The 16,806-nt window shown below is 45.9% G+C and overlaps 1 protein-coding gene across 9 annotated transcripts in view; it reads right to left on the bottom strand.

Moving 5' to 3' along the window:
- Positions 1–16,352, bottom strand: part of NISCH (nischarin) — a 149,533-nt gene extending 133,181 nt beyond the window's left edge. For 4 of the 9 annotated variants that reach the window (XM_033925919.1, XM_033925915.1, XM_033925917.1 and 1 more), the window contains exons 1-3: positions 16,160–16,352; positions 13,570–13,779; positions 3,107–3,190 (exon numbers count right to left, since the gene is read on the bottom strand). In XM_033925919.1, coding sequence (XP_033781810.1) covers positions 3,107–3,190; positions 13,570–13,647 — 162 coding nt within the window. In that variant the 5' untranslated portion in view covers positions 13,648–13,779; positions 16,160–16,352. The remainder of the gene's footprint in view (positions 1–3,106; positions 3,191–13,569; positions 13,780–16,159) is intronic. The other 5 variants (XM_033925923.1, XM_033925924.1, XM_033925922.1 and 2 more) reach the window with 3 other exon arrangements.
- Positions 16,353–16,806: the final 454 nt, after the last annotated feature.

Below are 16,806 nucleotides of genomic sequence, written 5' to 3' on the forward strand. Positions count from 1 at the left end.
AAATGTCTTCTCATGCAAATCCATGACTGCTGACCAATGCCAATGACATCTGCCCCATCAGCCTGCCTTCAAAATGTTTATTGAGGGTATCCTCAAGGAGGTGAGCATTTCCAAATGCATTCTCTTTACCAATTAAGACATTTTTGTCCTTTAAGCTTATGGCTTTTTCTCCCATCCAACTTCCCCTTCTTGTCATAAGCTTAGGTAAAGAGTAGCAGAAAATAAAGCCAGAATGATGAGGACCACCGTAGAGGTCTCCAGGGCCTTGCATTGATGAATACTGCTCTAGTCACTGCTGCCCCGTTGAGTAGCCAGGTTAAAAAATAGTGCCTCCGACACCCCAGCAGGCTACTAGGGGCCAGGCTCCCAAATACCAATGGGCTGACCCTGATTGCTTGGGGTTTGTTCCCCTTTTTCAAGTACAAAAAAATGAAAAAAAGAAAAAGATCAAAATGTGAAACCAAAGACAAAACAAATTTCGACACACATACTTAAAAATGAGTCGATGTTCTCGTTCTACGCTTAGTCCAATTTCTTATTCAATTCTGAGTATCACCATCATTACTGATTTTCTTCAAACTATTTACAGAACTTTTGTTTATACATTTCTTACTAGAAAAGAAAGTGTCTGTATAGTAAAGAGGAGAAACTTCATACTTCTAATGGAATTGATTAACACTCCACTGCTAGATGATCTAGAGTCAGAAAAAAGCAAAACAAATCATCTCACAGAACATAGAAATTAGCTATGCTTCAACACTGCATTCTAGCTAGTCAAAATTAAACAAACCTACCAGTAGGGAGTGCCAGAAATAAAGAGAAATTATGTCTACAAAATCCTGAATGGTGTAGAATGGGTACATGTGGATCAATTTTTTTTACTGCATCAAGATTTACAGAGTAATATTTTTAAAACCAATAGGAGGAAATATTTTTTCACTCAGAGAATAGTTAAGCTCTGGAACACGTTGCCAGAGGATGTACAAGAGCAGTTAATTTAACTGGTTTTAAAAAAGTTTGCACAAGTTCCTGGAGAAAAAGTTCATAGTCTGCTGTTGAGACAGACATGGGGGAAGCCACTGCTTGCCCTGGATTGGTGGCTTGGACTGCTGCTACTATTTGGACTTGGATTGGCCTCCATGAAGACAGGATAGACCATTGGTCCGACCCAGTAAGGCTATTCTTATGGTCTTAAGTTAATTTATGATACACATGGGAGGAATAATATTCTTAGGCTCAGTAAATTCCCTAATTTAAAAAGCTTTTTCAGTGCAAAAGATGTAACTCAAACAACTTTCAAAAAGTAGCTGAAATTGTTAACTTCAAACACTGACTTTTTTAATTTTAACAACTGTACCTATTAGTAAGTTAACTATTAAAGTGCTATTGTATTTCATTACCTTTCTTTGCCAATCCTCTAAAGGACTTAAGAAATGCGACTTCTTTTTTGCATTTCTGGAAATGTCTGAAAGAGTATCTATTTGGTCAAGTTTAGTTATGCTTTTAAGTATCTTAAAGTGTATTTTGGCTTATTGCTTATGCTCATATTTCATTTTATTGTCTATTGTCTTCCACTTAATTGTTATTTTGTAAGTTGCCTAGAATTGTTTACATACAGCAGGTTATAAATGGTTAAAATAAACCTGAAAAGGGGGTATAGTCAATCTAAATACCATTTACAAAATCTCCCCAAAAGAGAATTGAACACCCATCAACAAGCACTGAACTCCGATAGTCAACTAAAGAAAAAGCCTCAGTTATACAGGAGGGGGAAAAAAACCACCCAACTATCCATCCATCATAGGCAGAAAAACCTTTCGTGGCTACTACCAGAACCAAAAAAGTTATCTTGCTGCTATATCGGGCAATGGTGCGCCCGCACCTGGAGTACTACGTTCAATACTGGTCGTCGTACCTTAAGAAGGATATGGCGACACTCGAGAGAGTCCAAAGAAGAGCAATGAAAATGATAAAGGGCATGGAAAATCTTCCATATGCCGAGAGGCTGGAGAAACTGTGGCTCTTTTCCCTGGAAAAACAGAGACTTAGAGGGGACATGATAGAAACTTACAAGATCATAAAAGGTAAAGAGAGGGTAGAGAGGGACAGATTCTTCAGATTGGCCGGGGAAACAAGAACAAGAGGGCACTCAAGAAAATTGAAGGGAGACAGGTTCAGAACGAATGCTAGGAAGTTCTTCTTCACTCAGAGGGTGGTGGATGCCTGAAATGCACTTCCAGAGCAGGTGGTAGAGCAGAGTACGATTTTGGGTTTCAAGAAGGGTTGGACAGGTTCCTGAAGGAAAAGGGGATTGAGGGATATAGATAGAGGGAGTACTACACAGGACAAAATATCTTCAGTAGAGGATCACCTGGGGGGCCGCCGCGAGAGCGGACTGCTGGGCACGATGGACCTGTGGTCTGACTCAGCAGAGGCGATGCTTATGTTCTTATATATCTAGAGAAGTGCAAGAAGAAAAACATGAGAATCAATCATATTTCTAATTCCACAGTTTCATGGCTGACATGCCATTTCTTCAGGGCTGCAAAGCCTCACGTAGCAGGAAACTGTTTGACACGCTGCTCCTCTGTGTTTTTCAGGCAGCCTGCTATGTGTGCCTTTGCGGCCAATAAGAAGTGGCATGTCAGCCGCGAAACAATCATAGGCTGGCTGGAAATAGTTTTTCCTGAACTTGCAGTTTAAGTTTGTAGTTGCTGCTAGCACAGTTTCGATTCTCATGTTTTTCTTTTTGCACTTTACTAGATATATATAGTAGCCACAAAAGTTTTTTCTGCCTATGATGGATGGATGGTTGGGTGGTCTGTCCCCACTTCCTTTATAACAGGCTTTTTCTTTCGTTGGGGAGATTTTGTAAACGGTATTTAGATAAAATAAAATAAATAAATAAAATTGTTATTGATTGTTACACACAGTAGAAGACAGGAAAATGCTAAGTTATGAGTCCTTTCTATGAACTTTTCAGAATACTTGTATGGTGTGCTGCCTAAGCTTGAATGCCTTTCTGTTATTCCTTGTTCAAAGATTTTTTTTTTTTAAATAAGAAGTCCTTAAAGCTGGTAGACCTCAAAAACCAGCGCAACATTACCTTTTCATGCAGATCATGGAAATCACTGTAACGATGCTTCACGGTCCACTGGTGATAGTCAGCTTTAACTTGAATGATATATACCTAAAAACAAAATAGGAAAAAAGTGTCTGAAACAAGAAAGATCACATGTCAGAATTAGAGCCAAGTGAAAACACAAACAAAATAATTCAGCTTTCCAGGTGAAATCAAATCTTGTGAGCCATTAAAACACACCTAATGCTTTTAATTTACAACATAATTTTTAGGTCATTCTTCTCTGTGAATGATTCAAGAATATCAAGTGCTACAGTACTAAGTGTGAGGAGTAGAGGTCTGCACGGGAACGGGGATCGCGGGGATCCCGCGGGTCCCGCGGGGATCCCGCGGGTTCCCCCCCTGGCCCACGGGACTCCCACGGGGACGCCCCCTGGCCCACGGGACTCCCACGGGGATGCCCCCCTGACCCACGGGACTCCCACGGGGACGCCCCCTTGCCCACGGGACTCCCACGGGGATGAAAACAACCTACCTAAATTCTGGCGATGCAAGTCTGGCGTCGCGTCGGGAAATAGCCATGTTGAGCAGTGAGCTCAGCACGTACACAGATGAAAGCCTTGCTTGCTGATTGGTCCGGCGGCCCCGCCCCACCGTGCCGCCGGACCAATCAGCAAGCAAGGCTTTCATCTGTGTACGTGCTGAGCTCACTGCTCAACATGGCTATTTCCCGACGCGGGCATTAGGCTGTTTTTTGTCATTTCGGGTGGGGGATGGCAGCGGCAGCAGCAGCCTGAAAAAGAAATCATCCTGGCCGGGTTCGGTGTCATGCTCCGGAGCTTCTACAGCCTTCCTATCTCCCTCTCCCTTCTACCTGCGGCTCTCTTCGGCAACTTAGCAGCAACGATCGACACAAGCTTCTGGCGTCGGGGCCTACCCTCTGCGAGTCCCGCTTGTTTCAACTTCCTTTTTCCACAAAGGTGGGACTCGTAGAGGGAAGGCCTCGATGTCGGCAGCTTGTCTTGATCACCGCTGCTGACGAGTTGCTTAAGAGAGCCGCGGAGCAGGGGGGTGTTGCCAGGTGCAGGTAGAAGGGAGAGGGCCAGATGCAGGACTCGTGGGTGAGGGAGGAGAAGAGAGAGGGGAGAGAAACAAAAGGAAATATTTCATACTGGGCTGGGCCGGAGTGGAGAGAGGGTGGAAAGATTCTGGCTACAGGGTGCATTAACAAAGGAAAAAGGGGGAAAGCTGAAAATGGAGATAGTGACACAAAGAAGAGAAAGGGTAAGCAGGACCTTCTGAATAAGGATAGAGATACAGAGGGGACATGAAGAGGAGGTGAAATAGAGACATAGAAGTAATGCTGAAAAAGTGTGTGTGGGGGGGGGAGATAAAGACATTGAAAGGGCAAATGGTGAATATGGGGTAAAGACAAGGACAGAGACAAATGAAGATTCTGAAAAAGTGGTGAGATAGGGATATAGGTGAGATGGACACAAAGAAGGGTGATGCTGGAAAATAGGTGGAATGGTAATTCTGACAGACACAGAAGGGAAATGCTGGATCAAGGAGAGATGGGGCTCAGGCTGGATGGAATGAGGAGAAATGCCTTGTTGGCCCGGAACTTCCTCTCCTACGTCAGAATTGACGTCAGGGAGCGGAATGCTGGTCAGCGCGACGCTTCTGCAGGGAAAGCTTGGGACAGCGGTGGCTTGGGGACTATTCCCCGATGGCGGTGGCAGCAAACCGAGTGGCTTGGGGGAGGGCACGGAGAAAGAAAGAAAGGGGGCAGACAGAGAGACAGAAAGAAGGGGGAACAGGGAGACAGAAAGAAAAAGTTGGGGGAGAGAATGAGGTCTGGAGGAGAGGAAACATACAGGAGGCTGAAAGAAAGGAAGAAAGATTGGATGCACAGTCAGAAGAAGAAAGTGCAACCAGAGACTCATGAAATCACCAAACAGCAAAGGTAGGAAAAATGATTTTATTTTCAATTTAGTGATCAAAATGTGTCTGTTTTGAGAATTTATATCTGCTGTCTATATTTTGCACTATGGCTCCCTTTTACTAAACCGCAATATTGTTTTTTAGCGCAGGGAGCCTATGAGCATTGAGAGCAGCGCGAGGCATTCAGCGTAACTCCCTGTGCTAAAACCTACTATTGTGGTTTAGTAAAAAGGGAGGGGGTGTATTTGTCTATTTTTGTATTTTGTTACCGAGGTGACATTGCATAGAGTCATCTGCCTTGGGAAATGTATATGGCAGATATCTTTGTTTTGTGTTCAAAAGAAAAGGAAATGCATTTCTGGTTTTATTTCTACAGTGTTGAAGTACTTGTTGGCCCTTGCTGTGACTGGTGGGGATCCCCAAGCACCGCCAGCAGAGGACCTCCTCTAGAGATGGTCAGAACTCCCCTCCACCAAGCGCAGCAGTCGCTGGCAGCATCCATGAGCCACTGAGGTGCCAGCATCTGTGACTCAGGGACGCTACTGCTGCCTGCCAAGCTTGGCAAAAGGGACCCCAGGCCAACTGCAAAGGAAGTCCTCAGCTGACAGTTTGTGGGTTCTCATCAGCTGAGTATTTATATTTTATATTTACATTAGAGGTTCTGGTAGAAACCCATTTACAAAGTATGTATTCTTCCCAATTAATATTTCCAAATTAATAGTCTCTTTGCTTATTTGTAAATGGGTCTCTACCAGAGCCTTTAATTCAGTAGCATAATTAAATAAAATAACTATTTCTGAAGTTTATAGGGAAGAATGGTGACGGAGGGGATTCCTCGCGGGGACGGGTGGGGACGGAGGGGATTCCTCGCGGGGACGGGTGGGGACGGAGGGGATTCCTCGCGGGGACGGGTGGGGACGGAGGGATTCCTCACGGGGACGGGTGGGGACGGAGGGATTCCTCACGGGGACGGGTGGGGATGGGTGGGATTTTGGCGGGGACGGGTGGGGACGGGTGGGATTTCTGTCCCCGCGCAACTCTCTAGTGAGGAGGGAGCAGTAAAAATGAAATCAAAACCTTTTAAGCAGAATACTCCACAAGTTTTGGGATATTTGTATGCATAGTTTGAGGCTTATTTTTCTCTCCTTGGAGGAGAAAACCTAAAATGGCAGCAGGCCATAAAACAGATCCAGTGTGGGAATATTTTAATTAAGTTCCTCTACCTATGGGTAAGGCAGGCATGTGTGCAAAATGCAAACACTGCAACAAAGAAATACAAGGCCTGTTGGCTCAAATGAAACATCAAGAGAAGGTCTCCAGCCTCTCGGCATATGGAAGATGAAGATGACAAAAGGAACATGATTGAACAGACAGGATCTTCAGTTTGGTAAATAGTTTTATTCCATCATATTTCTTAAAGACATTTGTTATTACTGCATATTACCGTTATTTTGATATAGTTGTTATGAAGAAATGAGGGGACTTTTGACAGCTGCTAAGGGTCCCTTTCCCTCCAAACTTAAAGAGCTGACCAAATAACCAGACTACCGTATTTTCACGCAGATAAGGCGCACCCATGTAAAACGCGCACACGGGTATAGCGCGCAGAAACCACGATTTTATGTACAAAAACTTTTGTATACCGCGCTCACGGGTATACCGCGCATGCAGCCCGACTGTCCTTTCGCCCGCCCCGACTCTCCTCTGGCCACCCCGACTCTCCTTTCGCCCTCCCCGACTCTCCGTGCGCTGTCCCGACTCTCCGTTCACCCTCCCTGACTTTCCGTGCACTGCCCCGACTCTCCGTGCGCTGTCCCGACTCTCCGTTCACCCTCCCTGACTTTCCGTGCACTGCCCCGCCTCTCCGTGCGCTGTCCCGACTCTCCGTTCACCCTCCCTGACTTTCCGTGCACTGCCCCGCCTCTCCGTGCGCTGTCCCGCCTCTCCGTTCACCCGCCCTGACTTTCCGTGCACTGCCCCGACTCTCCGTGCGCTGTCCCGACTCTCCGTTCACCCGTCGGGTTGGGCCCATGTGCCTCAGGCCGCGCCCCCAGGTGGGACCTAAGGCTCCAGGGCCTATTCTGATTGGCCCACGCGCCTTAGGCCCCACCAGTAGGCGGAGCTTTGGGACGGATGGGCCAATCCGGCCTCATTCCGTTGTTGGCTGCCTGCCGGACAGGCGAGTTTGGCTCCCGTCTGTCCGGCCAACTACCAAAGGTACGGGGAAGGGGGGTGGGGGTGTCGTGGGGGTCGGCCAGGGGGGTTGCGGGTCGGCTGGGGGGGCGGTCGGAGGTTCTTGGGGGGGGGGGGGGGCGGTGGTGGGAGGGAGGGGTTTTGCGTCGAGGGCAGGAGGGCCTGGGATCCCTCCTGCCCGTAATGTAGTGCGGGGTGGGGGTAGGGGGTCGCCGTGGCCAGGAGGGTTTGGGCTCCCTCCTGGCCCGATATTGTCGGGGAGTTGGGGAGTCGGCCGGGCAAGAGGGCTTGGGCTCCCTCTTGCTCCGATCGTGGATGCGGGTGGGAGCGCGTGCGAGCGGTCATTCGGGGTGGGGGTGCGAGCGGTCCTGCTGGGGGGGGGGGGTGAATCGGGCGTCGGGCGGGGTGGGAACTATGTAAAAAAAATTTTGTATACCGCGCTCACGCGTATAACGCGCGAGGGGTATGCGCGGTAGGTAAAAATGCGTATAACGCGCGCGTTATATGCGTGAAAATACGGTACTAGGGAACTTTCTTCTTCTTCTGGCAAGTGGAACCCCAGCTCTGAGGAAAGGACCTCCTCCTCTGGCCCCCAAATTGGATGCAGGTTCAATTATAGTCCAACCCAGTTTTGCCGAACTGATGCAGTTGCTTGGATCCATAGGCCAGGGCCCCGGCGAAAATTGCTCTTGCTCCGCTTCACTGCTAGACCACCAGGGTTCAAAAGGTATGTTGGAGAGGGGTCTGGGAGGTGGGAGGGAAGCAGGGTGGTTAACAGTTGGCCGGCACAGAACACGGGAAGGATTGCTCCTGTCCTAGCTCACCGCTGGCCACCAAGGCTTAAGGCAGGCCCTTGGGAGACCTGCAACGGGTCCAGGAGATGGGAGGGAAGCAGGGTGGTTAACAGCTGGCCGGGGCAGAAAGCGGAACGGATCACTCCTGTCCCAGTTCACCGCTGGACCACTAGGGCTTAAGGCAGGCCTGCTGGAGGCCTGCAACAGGTTTGGGTGAAGGGAGCGCGCAGATTTGAGAACCCAAATATAAACCGAGACCCCATTTTTGGGTCTAAAAATCTTGGTTTATATTCAATTATATGTGGTATGTGCATTAATATTCACTCCACCATAAAGCAAGAGATATTTTTATTCCCCAAGCACTTTATACAGGCAGCATTATATTTTTTGCTATATATAAAAATGAAGATTGAGAAGTGGAAATAACAGGGGGCATGGTCCTAAATTGTATCAGCTTCATGAAATGCTAATGCAGTTCTTATGAAGCCATCCATTCACTTCTTTTCTAGGTAGTGGTGCTTCCCCGATTATTGCTTTCATACGTAAAACTGGTTTTATATGGAAGTCTAGATTTCAGCCTTTTTCCCGATTCTATGTTTTATATTTATTTATAGATTTTTGTCTGTGTTGCTACGTTTTGTCTTTTTTCTTTCATACGTCTTACTGGGGAAAACTGTAATAACGGAAAAACAGAAACGTGGTAACTTGGATTCTCAAACCTAAAACTGTAAACTAGCTCTATGCCAGCTGCTAGTCACATGTTTCCTGAGTCTGTCTTGTATTATATGATACGTCATGGTAATTGGTAACAGATGGGATTTCTTCCCGTGCTGGATAAAAGCTAGTACATCTGCGTTTCCAAACTATAGAAGTTATGAAAACATCAGAAGGTTCTTTTCACATTTATACTATTAATCTCTTCTACGAGATGAAAAATTATGGCAGTGGTATTTAACTACTGTTTGGAGCCACTCTGAAAACTAGTTTATTGCCAGAGCTAGAATCACAAGTCCTTTCTTTGAAGATTAATTTGTTTATTCCATTTCATTCTGTGATGTAGACATAATAGGCATCTCAGAGACTTGGGGTTCCTTTTACGAAGCTGCGTTAGCGGCTTTAGCGCGCGCGACTTTTCATCACACGCTAGCTAGAAAACTACTGCCTGCTCAAGAGGAGGCGATAGCGGCTAGTGCGGCCGGCGGTTTAACGCACGCTATTACACGCGTTAAACCGCTAACGCGCCTTCATAAAAGGAGCCCTTGGTGTAAAAAGGATAACCAATGTGACACTGCAGCAGTACTAAAATGATATTATGAAAGAAATTAGTGCCGGGGTGGTATTACATGTTAAGGACGACATAGATCTAGAAACAAGATGCTCTGTAGAATCTTTAAGTAGAAAATTCCGTAATCCGATGTGGAATGAGTACGGCAGTGGGTGCGTACTTCCACTCAGCTGCCTACTACTGTATAAAGAAAGAGACAATAATCGCTAACAGTAATTAGGAAAACCATCAAGAAAAAGCAATGCCTTATGACTGGATAAAAGATAAGAAACAGAGTAGGACTAAATGGTCAGCTTTCTTAAAGGAAAACAAAATTAATGGAGGGCCCTGGAATCTTTACACCAGCGGTCTCAAATTCAAACCCTTTGCAGGGCCACATTTTGGACTTAGAGGTACTTGGAGGGCAGCAGAAAAAAGAGTTAATGTTTAGTAAAGAAATGACAACTTTGCATGAGGTAAAACTCGTTATAGTAACTATAACGAGTTTAACTCATGCAAAATCATCATACAGTTGTAATATAGTTTATAAATCTAATAACTATAAGTTTATAATAATAAATATAATAAAGCTTTCAGCTGTGTATAGTTGACTTATACTTATAAGATTTATAAACTTAGTTTAAAAATTTATATTAAAGTATAAGTTTTTAAACTATAAGTTTATAAATCTTATAACCATAAGTCAACTATACACAGCTGAAAGCAGTGCAACATGCAGAAAATGGAAAAACTATCAAAGTATCAACTGCAAGAGAAAAGATTTTGGACCAACTATTTTGAGGCCCTCGGTATTATAAAGAAGGATTCTTTATGGAAAACTTGTGCCTTAAGGCCCAAATTCTGTATAGGATGCTCAAGAAGGGCATCCTATACAGAACTCAGGCCTAGGCAACCCAAAATAAACCCGATTCTGTAACTGACTTCCATGTTACAGACACCGGTTACAGAACCGGGTTACTGTAGATGCGGCCGCTATACTTATCGCGCAGCAAGGGATCTCCCTGCCACGATAAGTATAGCGCCCGCAGCTGCCAGTGCCATCACCCCTGTACGATCGCAGCAGGAAGGAACCCAACCCCTCCTGTCCGATGACTGCCCACCCTTTCCTGAAGATCACCGGCAGGAGGGTGTCCAATCCCTCCTGACGGACCCCCCCCCCCACGAACTCACCGTCCCTGAACCCCCCCTCCCAACTCCCTCTCTCCAGACCACCCCCAATGATTTGAGCTATTCTTCTTGTCCATATTAAATTTCATCTATTATTTGCGAAAGCCCAATTTCATAAGATCTGCCTGCAATTTTTCACAATCTACATGAGTTTTAACAACTCATAAGCCATTTCAATAATAGCTAATGGACTTTTGTTTTAGGAAATTATCCAAATTTTTTTAAACTCTGCTAAACTAACTGCTTTCACCACATTTTCTGGCAATGCATTCCAGACTTTAATTACACATTGAGTGAAGAAATATTTTCTCTGGTTTGTTTTAAATCTACTACTTAGTAGCTTTATAATATTCCCCCTAGTTATCAATAGTTCTAGTATTTTTGGAAGAATAAACAAGTGGTTCACATCTACCCTTTCCACTCCACTCAGTATCTTATAGACCTCTATCATATCTCCCTTGGGTCATCTCCTCTCCACCACATGTAGAAAACCTTCCTGCTACCCAAACCACCAGACCATCCTCCCTCCCCTGCAAGTCAATAGGGGGCAGGGTGGGCATTAAAGTTGTGAAAAACAATGTAATTCAATACATCTTTATATTACTTGAAGTACACATTGAATAAAATAGTGTGATACCATGTTATTCCACTTTTAAAGATAATGAATAGAAATAAAACAAAGCAAAAAAAAAGAAATATTTTTTATTGGACTAACAATACATTTTTTGATTAGCTTTTGAAGGCAATACCTTTGGAATGCTTTTATGTTTCACTTATGCATTCTGATATTTGTCATCATTTGCTAATTTCTGACTTGAAGTGCACTGAATTGTTCCAGCTGAATTAGTATATGATGCTATGGTTATTAATAAGATATAAGGTATGAAAGCGACCCAACAGGAATGAACACATACATTGGACAAGCTGCCTGACTTGCTCTGTAATTCCAGAAGAAACAACACAGAGAGGTGGTCAAAGTACAAACAAATCAAGCAGAAAAAAAGTGCAAAGGGCTTCAATGAAAGGAGATATTCCAGAATGCACGGTATCAACAAACTAAACCAAAATCTTCAATACTGCCTACTAAACCATAATCAGTGTTGATACCTGCTCTCTACAACTTATTACAATTGTTTCACCGGCCACCTCAAAACCTCTGTTTCTCTATTTACTGCTGATCTTGTAAAGAACAAAGAGACTTTATAAAACAAGCTTTTAAACAAAACAAAAGGTTGTAAAAACAAACCAAAACTATTTATGTTTATTAAACACTTGATACCTCGCTAATTGTAAAAAGTCACAGCGGCTTACAAATAAACAACATTTACGGTACTTGCAAAAATGCAAAGCTCTTGCTTATGACTTTTATTGCAAAGAAAATCCACACGTGAAATATATAAACTTATTTAGAAAACATACAAGCACCCTGAGGTTGTGGATTCAAGCACTATGCTACTCTTTGTGACACTGGGCAAGTTACTCAATCCCCCATTGCCCCAAATATGTTATGACAGATTGTAAGCAGCAGGGACAGTTAGGAAAAATGCTAGAGTACCTACCTGAATGTAACCGCTTGGAACCTCTATTGATAGGCAAGATGTAAATTAATAATAATAATAATGTTGATTATGTAAAACAGCATTTTGCAGAATAATCTATAATTAACATTCCTCGGTTGTTAATGATTTTGCAGGAAGTAAAAAATAGCAAACAAGGGCTTCAAAGTAAATAGTGATCTCATTTAAGAGCTCCTTTTACTAAGGTGTGCTAGCGTTTTTAGCGCACGCAGAAAATTACCGCGCACTACACTTCTAGAACTAACGCCAGCTCAATGCTGGCGTTAAGATCTAGCGCGCGTGGCAATATAGCGTGCGCTATATTATACCTTAGTAAAAGGAGCCCCAAGTCTTTGGATATGTCACTTTGAAATACTGTAAAACATTTATTATTAAAAAAAAACAAAACCCCACAATAAATAGTCACTTTGAAACACTGTAAAACATTTGTTATAAACCCCCCCGCCCCCCCACAATCCACAGCGACCTCAAAGAAGGCGAACAGTTTGGGCATTATCAAAAAAGATATCACTACCAGAATGAAGGAAGTTATCCTGCCACTGTATCGGGCGATGGTGCACCCGCATCTGGAGTACTGCGTTCAATACTGGTCGCCGTACCTTAAGAAGGATATTGTGATGCTCGAGAGGGTCCAGAAAAGAGCAACAAGGATGATAAAAGGCATGGAAAACCATTCATATGCTGAAAGGCTAAAGAAGCTGGGGCTCTTTTCCCTGGAAAAGCGGAGACTTAGAGGGGACATGATAGAAACTTATAAGATCATGAAGGGTATAGAGAAGATAGAAAGGGACAGATTCTTCAGACTAGCAGGGGCAACAAAAACAAGAGGGCATTCAAAAAAATTGAAAGGAGACAGATTCAGAACAAATGCTAGGAAGTTCTTCTTCACTCAGAGGGTGGTAGACACCTGGAATGCGCTCCCAGAAGAGGTGACAGGACAGAGTACAATATTGGGTTTCAAAAAGGGATTGGATGACTTTCTGAAGGTGAAGGGGATAGAGGGTAACTATACAGGACATTAAATGAATAGGGAATACACGATTTAGGAAAAGGATCACTTACAGGTCATGGACCTGGGGGGCCACTGTGGGAGCGGACTGCTGGGCATGATGGACCCTGGTCTGACCCGGCAGAGGCAATGCTTATGTTCTTATGAAACACTGTCAACATTTGTTATTAAAAAAAACCCTATAATAAAGAGTCACTTTGAAACACTGTCAACATTTGTTATTAAAAAAAAACCCCTATAATAAAGAGTCACTTTGAAACACTGTAAAACATTTGTTATTAAAAAATAAAATAAAATACACAATAAGTCGAAAAGAGTTACTCTTGCCTTCTATATCACCGCAAATTTCTTTAGGCGCAAAAGTTCTTCATTTTACTCCCCCCCCCCCCCAATCAACCTTGTTGGAGACACTGTAGACAAAAGAAAGCAGCTGGAGTGAAAAAGGCAATTTGAAGGCAACGCTCCCAACCGTGACTGAAATCGCAAATGGCCCATTCGTTCAAGGGAAACCGCCTTACCGTGTAATTCTCCACCGGCTCCGAGCCCACAATCCGAGCCTCTCTGCCTTCACCGACCGCAAAGCCCGCGGCCTCCATGGAAACCGTCTCCGGGGCCGCGAGCCGCTTCCTCACAGCGCTCGCGCGAGCACCCCGCCATCTGCGCCCACGTCTGTCGTCATCGCCTCGCGGCTGAGCTGGAGTCAAGGCGCCCGAGCTTTATTGACAGCCCTGCGGAAGACAGAGACACCAGGAAGCGAATCACGCGCTCACGCCACCGCCCAATCAAACATTCCAGGAAAAGACCCTCAACCCTCCTTGAAACAAAACCACAATGTGTATTTCTTATAAATTACCCGAATTTTTTTTTCCCCTCCTTTCCCTTAATCCTACTCCTCCGCCCACCAACCCAGCAGGTTAAGCGTTCCCTTAACTGTACCTATGACACCCTGTTTGGGAAGCAGAGCTGAGACTGTGATGTCACAATGCCTCAGTCCATCAATAAGAGCCAACCTCAGCAGTGATGTCACAATGGCTTGACCGCCCTCCATCCCAGCCAGCAGGTTAACCGTCCCCTTAACTGTACCTATGACATCCTGTTTGGAAAGCAGAGCTGAGACTGTGATGTCACAATGCCTCAGTCCACCAATAAGAGCCAACCTCAGCAGTGATGTCACAATAGCTTGACCACCCTCCGCCCCAGCCAGCAGGGTAACCGTCCCCTTAACTGTACCTATAACACCCTGTTTGGAAAGCAGAGCTGAGACTGTGATGTCACAATGCCTCAGTCCACCAATAAGAGCCAACCTCAACAGTGATGTCACAATAGCTTGACCACCCTCCGCCCCAGCCAGCAGGGTAACCGTCCCCTTAACTGTACCTATGACATCCTGTTTGGAAAGCAGAGCTGAGACTGTGATGTCACAATGCCTCAGTCCACCAATAAGAGCCAACCTCAGCAGTGATGTCACAATAGCTTGACCACCCTCCGCCCCAGCCAGCAGGGTAACCGTCCCCTTAACTGTACCTATAACACCCTGTTTGGAAAGCAGAGCTGAGACTGTGATGTCACAATGCCTCAGTCCACCAATAAGAGCCAACCTCAGTAGTGATGTCACAATAGCTTGACTACCCTCTGCCCCAGCCAGCAGGGTAACCGTCCCCTTAACTGTACCTATGACACCCTGTTTGGAAAGCAGAGCTGAGACTGTGATGTCACAATGCCTCAGTCCATCAATAAGAGCCAACCTCAGCAGTGATGTCACAATAGCTTGACCACCCTCCGCCCCAGCCAGCAGGGTAACCGTCCCCTTAACTGTACCTATGACATCCTGTTTGGAAAGCAGAGCTGAGACTGTGATGTCACAATGCCTCAGTCCACCAATAAGAGCCAACCTCAGCAGTGATGTCACAATAGCTTGACCGCCCTCCGCCCCAGCCAGCAGGGTAACTGTCCCCTTAACTGTACCTATAACACCCTGTTTGGAAAGCAGAGCTGAGACTGTGATGTCACAATGCCTCAGTCCACCAATAAGAGCCAACCTCAGCAGTGATGTCACAATAGCTTGACCACCCTCCGCCCCAGCCAGCAGGGTAACCGTCCCCTTAACTGTACCTATAACACCCTGTTTGGAAAGCAGAGCTGAGACTGTGATGTCACAATGCCTCAGTCCACCAATAAGAGCCAACCTCAGCAGTGATGTCACAATAGCTTGACTACCCTCTGCCCCAGCCAGCAGGGTAACCGTCCCCTTAACTGTACCTATGACACCCTGTTTGGAAAGCAGAGCTGAGACTGTGATGTCACAATGCCTCAGTCCACCAATAAGAGCCAACCTCAGCAGTGATGTCACAATGGCTTGACCGCCCTCCATCCCAGCCAGCAGGGTAACCGTCCCCTTAACTGTACCTATAACACCCTGTTTGGAAAGCAGAGCTGAGACTGTGATGTCACAATGCCTCAGTCCACCAATAAGAGCCAACCTCAGTAGTGATGTCACAATAGCTTGACTACCCTCTGCCCCAGCCAGCAGGGTAACCGTCCCCTTAACTGTACCTATAACACCCTGTTTGGAAAGCAGAGCTGAGACTGTGATGTCACAATGCCTCAGTCCACCAATAAGAGCCAACCTCAGCAGTGATGTCACAATAGCTTGACCACCCTCCGCCCCAGCCAGCAGGGTAACCGTCCCCTTAACTGTACCTATGACATCCTGTTTGGAAAGCAGAGCTGAGACTGTGATGTCACAATGCCTCAGTCCACCAATAAGAGCCAACCTCAGCAGTGATGTCACAATAGCTTGACCGCCCTCCGCCCCAGCCAGCAGGGTAACCGTCCCCTTAACTGTACCTATAACACCCTGTTTGGAAAGCAGAGCTGAGACTGTGATGTCACAATGCCTCAGTCCACCAATAAGAGCCAACCTCAGTAGTGATGTCACAATAGCTTGACTACCCTCTGCCCCAGCCAGCAGGGTAACCGTCCCCTTAACTGTACCTATGACAAACTGTGTGTCTGTTTAGATTGTAAGCTCTTTGGAGCAGGGGCTGTTATCCTAGTCTTTGTGCAGCGCTGCAGAAATAATGCACAGGAGGAATATCTGTCACTTACACTTCAGCCGGGCATCCGGTGGTCTGAAAGGCAAACAAATGCGAGCAGCGTGCTATCTCGTGCGAGAGAACCGACGGGCCGGGCCTGCGGGCTCGAATGGCGGCGGTGACGGCTCCCGAGCCTCAGTGGCACGCGCGAACGCACGGTTGCGACGGCTCACTCAGCTGGCGCTGATTTTGCGAGGGCGGGGCTGACGCGTCATAACTTGGGACGCCCGACCCTCTCGAAGCGCTTGATGGGAGAGGGTTGCTAGGATACGGTAGTAACGTCATCAGTGGGCGACAGCATGGCTTCTCAGCAGCTGGCTGATGCCATTTTTCTTGTGTGCATAATAATCGAAAGCCTAAGAGACTTTAATCGCTGCTTTCCAGGTAGCCAGATCGTGCAAACTCCCACCCGTTTCGCACCTCAAACCTAAATTTTTATTGGTTCAGTGCTGTAGGGATGGATAGAGATAGACTTGGGGGAAGCTAAGCTTGCCCTGGGATTGATAGCATGGAATATGGCACACTCAGGGAAGAGGGAGGGCAGAGAGTGAAAAGTTGGACGGATGGAGGGAGAGAGAGATTTGTTGGTTAGGGGAGGGAAGGAGGACCTGAGGAAGAGAGAAAGAAATGTTGCTTGGTGGAAAAGAGGAACAAATGTTG

The sequence above is a fragment of the Geotrypetes seraphini genome, chromosome 17 (assembly GCF_902459505.1).
Source record: "Geotrypetes seraphini chromosome 17, aGeoSer1.1, whole genome shotgun sequence".
Lineage (NCBI taxonomy): Eukaryota > Metazoa > Chordata > Amphibia > Gymnophiona > Dermophiidae > Geotrypetes > Geotrypetes seraphini.